The sequence below is a fragment of the Amblyomma americanum genome, unplaced genomic scaffold (genome assembly GCF_052857255.1).
Source record: "Amblyomma americanum isolate KBUSLIRL-KWMA unplaced genomic scaffold, ASM5285725v1 scaffold_404, whole genome shotgun sequence".
Classification (NCBI taxonomy): domain Eukaryota; kingdom Metazoa; phylum Arthropoda; class Arachnida; order Ixodida; family Ixodidae; genus Amblyomma; species Amblyomma americanum.
Window position 1 is genome coordinate 98,795 of NW_027526875.1, and position 12,745 is coordinate 111,539.

General features: G+C 44.2%; 1 protein-coding gene across 1 annotated transcript; it reads left to right on the forward strand.

Moving 5' to 3' along the window:
• Positions 1-984: 984 nt before the first annotated feature.
• LOC144112533 (uncharacterized) lies at positions 985-2,185 on the forward strand. The gene has a single exon (XM_077645340.1). The coding sequence runs from the start codon at positions 985-987 to the stop codon at positions 2,077-2,079; it is 1,095 nt and encodes a 364-aa protein (XP_077501466.1). The 3' UTR covers positions 2,080-2,185.
• Positions 2,186-12,745: the final 10,560 nt, after the last annotated feature.

A 12,745-nucleotide genomic window follows, 5' to 3' on the forward strand; every position in this document is an offset into this window, starting at 1 on the left:
TGTGAACTCCTGTCCCTTGCTACACTGTTGACATTAGTTTGGTTTTCTGCATGCTAATATTTAGACCCAGAATTCTGCTCTGCCTGCCTAACTCATTGATCATGATTTGCAGTTCACCTCCTGAGTGACTCAACAAGGCAATGTATCAGAGAATCGCAGATTATTTAGGTATTCTCCATTAACTCTTATTCCCAACTGTTCCCAACTCAGGCTTCATAATACCTCCTGTAAACAGGCGGTGATTAGCAATGGCGAGATGTGTTTCCTTGCCTGACGCCTTTCCTTATTGGAATTTTATTGCTCACTTTAAGCACGAGTATGGTAGCTGTGCAGCTGCTATATATATCTTCCAGTATTTTGACATAAGGCTCTTCTACACACTGATTATGCAATGCCTGTATGACTGCTGAGGTTTCCACCTAGTCGAATGCTTTCTAGTAATCAATGAAGGCTAAATATAGAGGTTGGTTATATTGTGCTCATTTCTCTATCATTTGATATATAGAGTGAATATGATCGATTGTGGAATATCCTTTACGAAAGGCTGCCTGACCATTTGGTTGAATAGTCTAAGGTTGCCATGACTCTATTACCGATTACCTTAGTAAATATCTTGTAGGCAACGGATAGTAAGCTGATCGTTCTGTAACTTTTCAAGTCCTTGGTGTCTTCTTGCTTGTCAATTAAGATAATATTTGCATTCTTCTAAGCTACTGGTACGGTCGAGGTCATTTGGCATTGAGTGGGCGTGAGAACAGCACCAGGATGCGGCCACCTAATCCGCTCTGCTTCTTCGTCCAGGTTACGGCATGGGCTCAGTTCAGCAATGCGCCGCTATCGTCACCTACCCATGAGATCAGCAAGCTGCCCTGCCACTTCAACGACACTTGTGATGCCGCATGCCCGCAAGACAGGCACATTTTCATCGCCGTCCCTCCATCGCATGAAAGATCCAGATCAACAGCGACATCATTTGCTGCCTATATGAACAGCTGGCGGGCCCCCGGCGCCCTTAGTGGGCATGAGAACAGCACCAGGATGCGGCCACCTAATCCGCTCTGCTTCTTCGTCCAGGTTAGTTCTGTTACTTCCCTGTACGCTAAGAAATCTAATGACGTGTGCCTGTTGCTGTTCCCACGCCCGGGAGTTTTGCTTTGTGTGTTCAGTGAATGCTTTGATATTGTAAACCAACTGCTGGCGTTGTCCGGGGACGTCGAGCTCAACCCTGGGCCTAACACGAGGCATCAGGTACAGGACTCTCTTCCTGACGTCCAGTCTAAGCAGTTGGAAGATATGTTTGCAATACTGGAGACTTTGAACACGCGAACTGCGAAAATGCAACTGGACCAAAAGGCTTTCATAAAGTCTATTGATGATCTTAAGAAGTCCCAGCTGAAGTTAGAAGAAGATTTGAGCGAAATGAACAAAAGATTAACTAACGTTGAGCGCAAAACTGTTACCATTGACAAAACCGAGAAGGAAGTACATCCTTTTCAGCAGTTAGTTGACCAACTTTCTAGTGAAAACTCTCAGCTGCGCGCGCGCCTGTCTGAACTTGAAGACAGGCAGCGACGCGATAACCTTCTGTTCTATGGCATACCTGACGCGCAATCAGAGTCCTGGGCTCAGTCAGAAGAAAAGCTAGTCAAGGTTCTTTCATCCTGCTTGGAAATTCCGTCCTCTGAATTTTTGATCGATAGAGCGCACAGGCTCGGTGGGCTCGCATCGGAAAAATGTCGACCAATTATTGCCAAATTTTCATCCTTCAAGGTAAAGCAGAGAATACTGCTTAACTGTTCTAAGCTCAAGGATGAAAAAATTACGCTTAGCGAGGATTTTTCTTTCGCCACCCGTCACGCTAGAAAAAAACTGGTCGAATTTGGCAAATCCCAGCCGCTCACTTTCAAGCTTCGCTTCAATAAGCTTTACATAAAAAATAAATGCTACTCCTACAATCACTCTGATGACTCCGTTCATGAAATCCCAAGCGCCTTCCCGTTGCCAACCGACCGTTCTGAGGACCCTACGAATGATACCCACAGCGCCTCCGCGCCACCGACCGAACTTGTTACCAATTAGCACTGCGCGAGGGACAGTGGAACTAAGTCCCCGGCCATTACCCCACTTTCTTTTTTGTTCACAAATATTCGCAGCATAATACCTAAACGAGATGATCTTTGTTCTGTAATTGATGCTTGCGATGGTGACATTGTATGTCTTACTGAAACCTGGCTATCGGCGAAGATAGATAGATGTGAACTTCTTACCTGTAAATAGAGATAAAACATTTATCGGTGCGACAGGGGTTCTAGATGTGGCGGAGGCGTGCTTGTACTGTTGCTGATACTGTTATGTCTTTTCCGATCCATTTTGTAAGCACGTTGGAACTTGTACTGGTTGAAATTCGCACATGCTCTAGGAAATTGATAGTGGGCGTTTGCTATCGTCCGCCGTTTACCTCCCCCACCTTTGTAAACGATCTTCATGATGTCATTCATATGATTACAGTCCGTTATCCGAGCAGTCCCTTTATCTTACTGGGTGATTTTAATTTCCCTAACATAGTGTGGTCTAATGTGAGTTCTTATTGTGAACCTTTTTCAAGTGAATGCGACATGTTCTTGAATTTGTGCAGTGATTTTAACTTATCCCAGCTTGTAACGCAGGCAACTCGAATTTCACCTACAGCGTCTAATATCCTCGATCTGGTACTCACCAAATCGCCTGATTTTTTCCAGCCCATATCATACTTGCCAGGGTTAAGTGATCACCTATTCCTTCATTTTGCTTTGACCTGCGCAGTTCCCCATCAACGTAACCACAGTAAATATATCCATGATTAAAAAATGCTGATTTTGATGCTATTAACCTTGAACTGTCTGTTTTTCTAGACCATTACTTGCTAAGCTTTCATGATCGCTGCGTGAATGATAACTGGAGCCTGTTTAAAGAAAAAGTTGCTGCGCTCACTGAAAAATATGTTCCACGCTTAGTCATCACCTCTAACCTTCAATCACCATGGTTCACTAAATCGTTAAAACGGCTCTGTAATAAGAAAAAACGCATGTTCCGCTCTGCAAAACTAACCGGTTCCCAAGAACGTTGGACTGCTTATCAGGCCGCGGCCCTTGAATATAAAAGTGCACTGAAAGATGCCAAAGATTTTTTTTTCAATGACACATTACCTTCCCTTTTGATAAATAACCCTAGGCAATTTTGGAGCATAGTTAACAAAAAAGACAATTCATCCATCAGCCCTAAAGACTCCAGTGACCAACTAATTCATCCTAATGAATGTGCAAATGTTCTAAACAGTGTATTTGTTTCAGCTTTTTCCAAAAATCAGTGTTCGGTAACCCCTGCATATAACAGTGCTGACTTTTTACCGATGGATTCTATTGTCTTTGATCCTGCTGGAGTGGAAAAAATAGTCGAAAAACAAAAGGTTATTTCATCATGTGGTGTTGATAACATTAATTCTAAGTTCTTGATTAAAACCAAAGTATACAGCGCAATAATACTCTCTAACCTATTTCAGCAATCTCTTGAAACAGCATGTATACCTGATGACTGGAAGGTTGGGAAGGTGATTCCCTTGCATAAATCTGGTGATCAACATTCCCCGCATAATTATCGACCCATCTCACTTACCAGCATTCCATGTAAAATCATGGAGCATGTTATTTACTCTCACCTTGCATCGTTCCTTGATTCTAATGCCTTTTTTACGGACAGTCAACATGGATTTCGGAAGTGGTTTCCTTGCGAAACACAGCTTTTAACCTTCACACATGATCTAAACTCATTCCTCGACAGGAGTTCCGTTGTCGACTGCATATTCCTCGATTTCTCAAAGGCGTCTGACAAGGTCTCTCATCAACTGCTTTTTTTTAAACTTAGTAAACTTAACCTCGACCCTAACGTTCTTAGGTGGCTGCATTCGTTTCTCACTAATCGTTCACAATTTGTCACCGCTAATAATGCTACTTCCTTCACTTCTCCAGTTGGATCTGGAGTACCACCAGACTATGTTCTAGGGCCTCTGCTTTTTCTTATATATATCAATGACTTACCTGACAATCTATGTTCAACAATAAATATTTTTGCTGATGACTGTGTCATATACCGCGAAATTAACAGTGACTCTGATATAGCTCTTCTTCAATCGGATATTGATCATGCTCTTGAATGGACTAACAAATGAAACATGGAACTAAACATAAAAAAGTGCAAGTACATGCGGGTTTCTCGTCGTAACACCACATTGCCTTCATATCGTCTTAATAATTGCAGCCTTGAGTCTGTGCCTTTTTACAAATATTTAGGTGTCTTCATTTCCCATAATCTTTCTTGGAAAGTACACATAGACTATGTAAGCAATAACGCTAACCGCATGCTGGGCTACATACGCCGTAACTTTAATCTTTCTTCTAGCTCCGTAAAACTGCTTCTCTACAAGTCGTTGGTTCGTAGTAAACTATAATATGCTGCATCTATCTGGGACCCCTATCAAGAGACACTAATATACCAACTCGAATCTATACAGAACCGTGCGGCCCGTTTCATTCTCTCGAATTATCACCGTAACTCTAGTGTCAGTTCCATGAAATCAAGCTTATCACTCCCACTACTGTCGCAACGTAGAAATATATCCCGCCTTTGTCTATTCCATAAGATTTACTACGATAACCCCATCCTTAAGAGAAAATTTATAACGCCACCTTGCTACGTTTCAGCTCGGATCGATCATCGTCATAAAGTTGGTATTCTTTCATGCCAAACGAACCACTTTTACAACTCATTCATCCCCAGCACATCGGCACAATGGAATCACCTTCCCCGATCAGTCGTCGAAATAAGTGACCATTCTGTGTTTAAATCGGCTTTAACTAACTTGATGGTAACATAGCACATGTAATTCTTGCGCCCTGCCGTTTATTCTTTTCAGCTTATGTGGTAGTTCAAACAGACCTGGTCTGCGTGGTATGCTTGTTTGCGTGGTATGCTTACTTTTATGGTTACTTTTATTCTTTGCTCATAATTTCATGTTAAATGACTGTTAATTTGTTTGATTGTATTTGCTGTAACCTACTGATTTGCGCGAGCCATATTTTTGTTCACATTTTTGTGTTATTTGTGACTGGTGTTCTTTTGTTATTTTGTCTATTGTACCCCACTCCCCTCTGTAATGCCCTCGAGCCCTGAGGGTACTGAAATAAAATAAAATAAAAATATACAGGGTGGCTAGTTTTTCAAGCACGATCTTCCCTCCATCCAACTGATAGGCTGTTACCTGATCCTCTCCAGCTTGGTTTCCCCTTTGCATTGCTCCTAAGGCTTTCTTTACCTCTTCTTTCGCTACTGGCTGGATGACGCATTGCTGTGCGCTACTGTCTCTCTCATTAACGTTTTGATTTCATTTACTACTGTACAGATTTGAGTAGAACTCTTCGGCTAGTTTAACTATCTTATCCATATTGCTAATTACATTGCCCTCCTTGTCTCTTAACGCATACATCTGGTTGTTACCTGTGCCTAGTTTCCTCTTCTCCGCTTTTAGGCTACCTCCGTTCTTTAGAGCATGCTCCATTCTCTCCATATTAAACTTTCTTATGTCGGCTGCCTTCCGCTTAGTTATTAACTTTTATATCTCTGCCAGTTCTATTTGTCGGTAGGGTTAGACATCCTCATGCTTTGGCGTTTCTTAATCAGATCCTCGTCACCTGAGAAAGCTTGCCGGTATCCTGTCGAATTGCCCGACCGCCTACTTCAACTGCGCACTCCGTAATGATAGCTGTCAGATTATCGTTCATTGCATGAACATCAAGATCGTATTTCTCAGCTAAAGCCGAATATACCAAGCCACCTGATGCCACCTGAAGCCACCTGATGCAGCTGGACACACAGCCTATCAATCCCACACACTCTATCTCTCCACGCTCCACAACATAGGATTCCTTTCTCCTGAGCTGTCCTTTTTCTTTCTACAGTTTTGCAGGTCAGCTGGTTAATCAACTTGTGCAGCCATCATGCCTGGACAAGATTAGCTCTCCCCATGCTAACGCCATTCCAACTTCATACCTTCGTACCCCTCAAGACTCCTTCCTCATCGAAGGGATGACCGTAATTAAACCCATCTTAAGATCAACGCTTTGCCCTGACGAACAAAGGTCGCCGTGTCATAACGTTGGCAAGCATCCTGAGGTTTTTCCCTCCCTTGTTCACTTTGTAATTATCAAGAACCATCTGACCAACCCCTCACTGCTGAATCATCAGGCAGGCTTTCATAAAGGGTACTCGACAATAGGCCATATTCACACTATCAGGTGGCAGGGAAATGTCCTGAATATAAGATACACCAATATATAGCCCTCATGATTACGACAAAGCATTTAACTCAGAGGAAACTTTGTCAACAAGCAGGCAATGCGGAATCTTATGTAAGCCTTACGTGAAAATACTTAGATATATCTATAACAATTGCTCAGCTGTCATTGTCATAAACAAAGTCAGCTATATAATTCCAATAAGAAAAGGTGTCAGGAATTTAGGCATGATCTCGAAATTGCTATTCACTGGTCGTGCACAGGAAGTATTCCAAGGTCTTGATTGGTAACAGTTGGGAATAAGTGTTAATGGGCTATACCTAAGTAATCTACGATGAGCTGCTGACATTGCCTTGCTAATTCACCCAGAAGATGAAATGCAAAGCATGGTCAACAAGTTAGAAAGGTAGACCAGAAGAGTGGGTCTAAAAATTAACGCGGAGACAAACAAGCGATCTTCAACGGTCTCGCAAGAGAATAGCAGTTCACAACTGGTAGCAAGGTACTGGAATTGAATAAGTTTACTTAGGGTCGATAGCAACGGCTGATCTGGATCATGAAAGGGAAATAACTAGTAGAATATAAACAGCTCTAGCGGATATGGCAGGTTCTCTGCGATCAGAAATAGCCGTTTACCAATGCCCCTCATGAGAAATGGATACAACACCTGTATATTGGCAGTACTCACATATGGGGAAGACACGTGGAGGCTAACGAAAAGGGTTCAGCATAAGTTAGGGACAATGTAGTGAGCGATGGAAAGAAAAATGACAGGTGCAACGTTAAGAGACCGGAAGCGCGCAGTGGGTGAGGGAACAAACGCGGGTTAATGGCATCCTAGTCGAAATCAACGGGACGAAATGGTCTTGTGCAGGGCTTGTGATACGAAGGCAAGATAACCACTAGTGCTTAAGAGTAACGGAGTGCATTCCAAGAGAAGGCAAGTACAGCGGGGGTAGCAGAAACTTAGGTGGGCGGATGAGAGTAATAAGTTTGCTGGGAGACTGTGGTCGCAGCTGGCACAGGAGAGGGTTAATTGGAGAGACGTGGGCGAGGCCTTTACCCTGCAGTGTTCGTGGTCAGGCTGATGAGGATGATGAGGTGCAAAGACGGGATCTGACAATAGTGGCGGAAGTAAGAAGAAAAAAATGCATTTCTTTTGCAACTGACTTGCGAAGGAACTGCATCGCAAATGGCTCGGTGATTTCCTGATGCAGCTATCCAGCGTCTCATAGATAGACTGTATTATCATCACAACAAGCTTATCCGTACAATCCGGAGTCACTATGGCGACTGCCCTTACCTTCCTCCTCGCGCGATTGCGTGAGGATGGCGCCTCTTGTTCCTCACTGGTGCTGCCTGTTCCGGGAGCCACATACTGGACTGTAGAAAATCCAGTAGCAGAAATTGCCGACACGTTACTGGTCCAGCTGTTCGGGGCGTCTTGGGATGCCCGAAATAACTGCATCTGCAGAAAAACATCAGAAAATTATCGCATTCTGTTTTCTTCCAAAGTACGTAGATACCGATTGCTGAAAGCTCAACGCGCACAGGGTGGTACAGTGTATTGCAGGCCCAGAGAATCAAGGACATTTTGCATATTTGTTTTTCTAGGCGGTACTCTCTGAACGTTGCTCGGGGTTTTCCGTGGAAGCCAAAATTTCCACAAATAATCGAGAGGGCAATTTCTCGCAGGTGCCCATGGCAAAGATTTAAAATAAATGCAGAGAGGAATAACTGGCCCCGTCTGTTGTGTAGTGTTTGAATTCGGTATAAGCGTTATTCTCGTCAATTGGAAATTACAGAGGCGTTACTAGGCACACTGTTTTTATATAACAGCGCTGTGAAAGTGCATCGGTAACTACACGGGGACCACTATCCTGAACACCTCTTATTCTGGCATACAGCGGGTCCTTGGGCAATCAGATTGAAATTAGCAGCGCAACGAGTCGAAATCACCTCAGACGGCTCGCACAAAAGGCCATCCACAAAAGGAGAGTAGGATGAGAACGGCATACAACGCTTGTCAGTGATCAAAAAGTACTCTCAGGCTTTACATGCCCGGCATTTTCGTTTAAAAGTTTCAACTATTTAAATAATGTACCCTGCTGTTACGGAAATATTTGAGGTAATGTTCTATTCTTCGGAAGCGCAACAAGATCTTTCTTTTAAAGTTTCTCTATCAATCGCATCGCAGCATTTAAGAATGCCATAGAAAACCGATGGGCAACGTTTTGGACGATAGCAAAAAACACAAATAGCGAGATCTGCAGGTATATTGACTGTAACAGGAAAATCTTGCACTATAAGACAAAATTGGTTTCAAGATATCTTCATCGTTCAAAATAGCTTCTGTATAGAATTGTTGGTTAGGATTCACTTTGCGCCAAATAGCTGCACCAGCAGGTAGGGACGTAGTAGCCCTGCTTGCCAGTTTTGAGTGTTTCCTGGGCGAAGTGGATCGTATTCGCATTGATAGCTTCAAAATCGATCCCATAGGCCCGGAAACACCCGCTCTTCACTTAACGTGCCCATTTCAATCGACCTGATCAATAAAACTACAATGTGCAGCCAGCAGGAAATGCCCGAAGACTGAATTTACGATCTAATCCGTAGACATCACAAACAGTACAAGCACTGAGGGTCACTCTCACTGCTTCCAGCCTCCCTCTAATGAAACCTGGACAAGGCGTGTTCGCATTTAAATTAAAGCGAAATGAAAAGTGCGCCTATACTCAAAGTTTCGTACTGCGCGAAAGACAAATTGTTTACTGTTTACCCACTGTGGCGCTTTAATGGCGGCTGTGCAGTTTTTACAGAAAATAAACTATTAACCTCTGGACTTCATTCATGTTTATAAGAGCAGTGCATGGATTTCCATAACAGAGTGGAATGCGGCCCTCACCCGTACAACCTTCGGTCCGACAATAGGCCCCAATTGCTCACCTGTAACGTAGAGTCCTGGAACAAAGTAACAGTGCAGATGAGTCCGGAGCATTGCAGACAGTGGGCTCTCTGAACAAGATGTGTAATGTTCCCGCCTGCGCAATAAACTTGTCGCCAGCCACGCTAGAAGTGCCTCGCTCCAACTCCGCTTGGCCTCGGCCTGCCCAATTTTTGTTTACAACGGCAAAACGGGCTTTAGGACAAAAAAGGTGAAATCCGGTTGCCGGTACCTTTGGGTTAGCAAATAATTTTATCAACGTGAATTTCAGTCTCTAAGCTACTGCTATCTCGCACGCATGAAGGGAAGTGCTACAGATGTCACAAACGCAAAGTTTATCAATATTAGAGAAAAAGCTGACATCTACCATGGAAAGGCGCAGAAATGTCCTAAACATGAGTTTTAGTACTTGGCTTGGCAATTGTTAGGCATGGATTCAGCTGCAACAATAAGACCTTCCACGCGGCGAAACCTTGAAGAAGTGCTGTCAAGAGAGAGAGAGAGAGAGAATGAAAAGGAAACGCAGGGAGGTTAACCAGATGTGAGTCTCCAGTTTGCTACCATACACTGGGGATGGGGTATAGGGGTTAGAAAGAGGACAGAGAGGAAAACGCAAAAAAAGGAACGTGCACACATGGAGACACACACACACACACAAGGCGTTCCAGTTAAAGTCTGTTAAGTGTCCAGTTAAGTGCTGTCAAAGTTTCCACACCAGCCTGGCACCTAATTAGCACTGGTGTTAAATTGATCGAAGTGAAAAATTGCACGTTTGAAGTAATTAATTCTGCATACAGCGGTCAGCATTTCCGAAAAGCCTCCACATGTATACCGCATCCGAGGCAGAATATACGTTTTCGGCCGAACACTAGCGAAGGCAGATTAAAAGCCTCGTCTTCTGGCATTCTCTACATGGATAATGCCCTGCTCAAGAAACTCGCGCAGACAGTGGTGCGAGTTCTCAATGCAGCTATCAGTGCGGAACTCTAGAGCGCCATGTATAACACACTGCGAAACATGGCGTCTCCCGTTTGAGCTCAAGTCCTTCACTTTCGTGTACATTTTTGTCAATATGTACCCTCAGTATCACATGCAAACGAAACGAAACTTTGTTCATTCAAAGCAGCTCATAAGGGTAAAAGGCTGCTTTTCTAATTTAAAACGCAGCGTTTTAAACTAACCTGCCCGACTCGCCGAGAGGATGCAATGTAATCAATGCGCTGTTTGTTCATGCATTCGGTGTCATGCACTCGGTGTTTCAAAGCAACCAAATATTGAATGCAATGCTGATAAAACACCAATTTCGTTTGGAGTAAATGACAGGCGTTTGAACCACTATCATTGAATTGTGTCCTCTTACAAGATGTCTAGTGTTTTCAGTGGCTAGGTGCGAAATAAGAGCAGGCAAGGGGACCACGACATGTTTCTGCTTAGTGATTAGCATATTTGTGTGCTTATTTTATGAACGAGCGTGCCTAGGTTCTTCTTTCTTACATTCGCCTTAAGGCGGAGCTTAAGTGTCCTATGATTTAGGGTGTCTCCTGAAGTGTCCATTTCCAGCCCAATCACGAGAACCACAAACTGTTCCTGATCGTAACGGAGCATGTTCGCCGCCGGGAAAAGGTATTGTAGTTTGGGAGCATTCGACCCTCTCGATGCGATGAAAAGAGGGAGATACAATTATGTCAGCCTGCTCCCGAACATCACACGTAACATTATCCGACACTTTGTAATTCTAGAATGAATGCGTAAAAATGGTCACAACTGTACATTTCGTTCCTTTCTTGGCCAGCCAGTCCGAAGACGACGAAGTGCGCCTTTTTTTGCAGCGGTCGGTGCAGAGTTTTCATGATATTAAGCTGCTTGAGTTGGGGGAACTAATCTTGGGTTGATAATGTAGCACTCCGCATAAGTGTTAGTGCATTTTTACCATTTTGGATGCTAAAACACACTTCACCAAAATACTGAACACTTCAGTGAGCCGCGGCTAACAGAGACAGTCGGCGCGCGACTGGATCTCAGCTGCATCAGCTGTCTCAGCCGTATCAGGAAGCGCGGCTGTCTCAGTTGCATCATCCTCGACATACCGTATCTCGGCCTCACCTAAGCGCATTTCAGTTGTTTCTTGGGCTGGTTGGTATAGCATACCGAATGCCGAAACCACAGGCGAGGACAGAGAATAAGGAAGTTCACATGACAAGCTGTACCCGCCCGTAGATTCATTCAAGTAATTTGTCACAACTGTACATTTCGTTCCTTTCTTGGCCAGCCAGTCCGAAGACGACGAAGTGCGCCTTTTTTGCAGCGGTCGGCGCAGAGTTTTCATGATATTAAGCTGCTTGAGTTGGGGGAACTAATCTTGGGTTGATAATGTAGCACTCCGCATTAGTGTTAGTGCATTTTTACCTTTTTGGATGCTAAAACACACTTCACCAAAATGCTGAACACTTCAGTGAGCCGCGGCTAACAGAGACAGTCGGCGCGCGACTGGATCTCAGCTGCATCAGCTGTCTAAGCCGTATCAGGAAGCGCGGCTGTCTCAGCTGCATCATCCTCGACATACCGTATCTCGGCCTCACCTCAGCGCATTTCAGTTGTTTCTTGGGCTGGTTGGTATAGCATACCGAATGCCGAAACCACAGGTGAGGACAGAGAATAAGGAAGTTCACATGACAAGCTGTTCCCGCCCGTTGATTCATTCAAGTAATTTGTCGGTCAATAGCCCGCCTGCGGGGTCGCAGTCCGCATCTATTTGCGCAACCTAGTCGCCAAAAGCAGAACAAAAAACATAAAAGTCGTAGACATACAACCTACAACGCTTTTGGACATTCAATTTTTCACTGCACGCATGGTGGAATAAGGAACCTTTATTATGCTTGGCGCTGTTCCCAAGGGGAAACGATGAGGCCTTCTGAGGTTACGCCTGGTCTGGATATTTGGGTGATCATCTCAACACGAACCGGAAGGTTACTGAGTGAGGATTTCGAAGTTGTCAGGCTGTCGACAATATAAATTACGGATTCACCTGTTATGGAGCACGCGAGATGCTTGAAGGTTGCGGTTCCCACGACCGAACCAGGCAGGATTAATTCACGCCACAAATATCCTCCGTTCCTTTGTGTTCAGCGTGCTGTCGCTCTCCCGCGCTATACCTCTGGGAACTTTCGTTAAAGGAAATTTAAGTTCATCGGAAGTATCCTACCGCGGCTGTTGTTGCGCTTGAAGCAGCCAAATTCCCTCCCTCCACTGACGTCTGTGGAAGCAATGTACTGGTATTTAAAACGCAGAAAGATATGCGGGAAAAAAACGGCAGGCACTGCTATGGGTCACCTTCTATAGGTAATGGCGCATAGGAAGGACGTGGTATCGGTACCAACGACTGTTGGCGCTTATTCCAATTTTGGTCGTCTTTAACAAGAGGAAATCTTCACGCGGTTCGTGCACCGTAAAAGACACCGCTTGGTTCCAGCGATTA

Excerpts from the sequence above, each read along its gene's own strand:
- LOC144112533 (XM_077645340.1), top strand. The coding sequence starts at position 985 with ATGAACAGCTGGCGGGCCCCCGGCGCCCTTAGTGGGCATGAGAACAGC.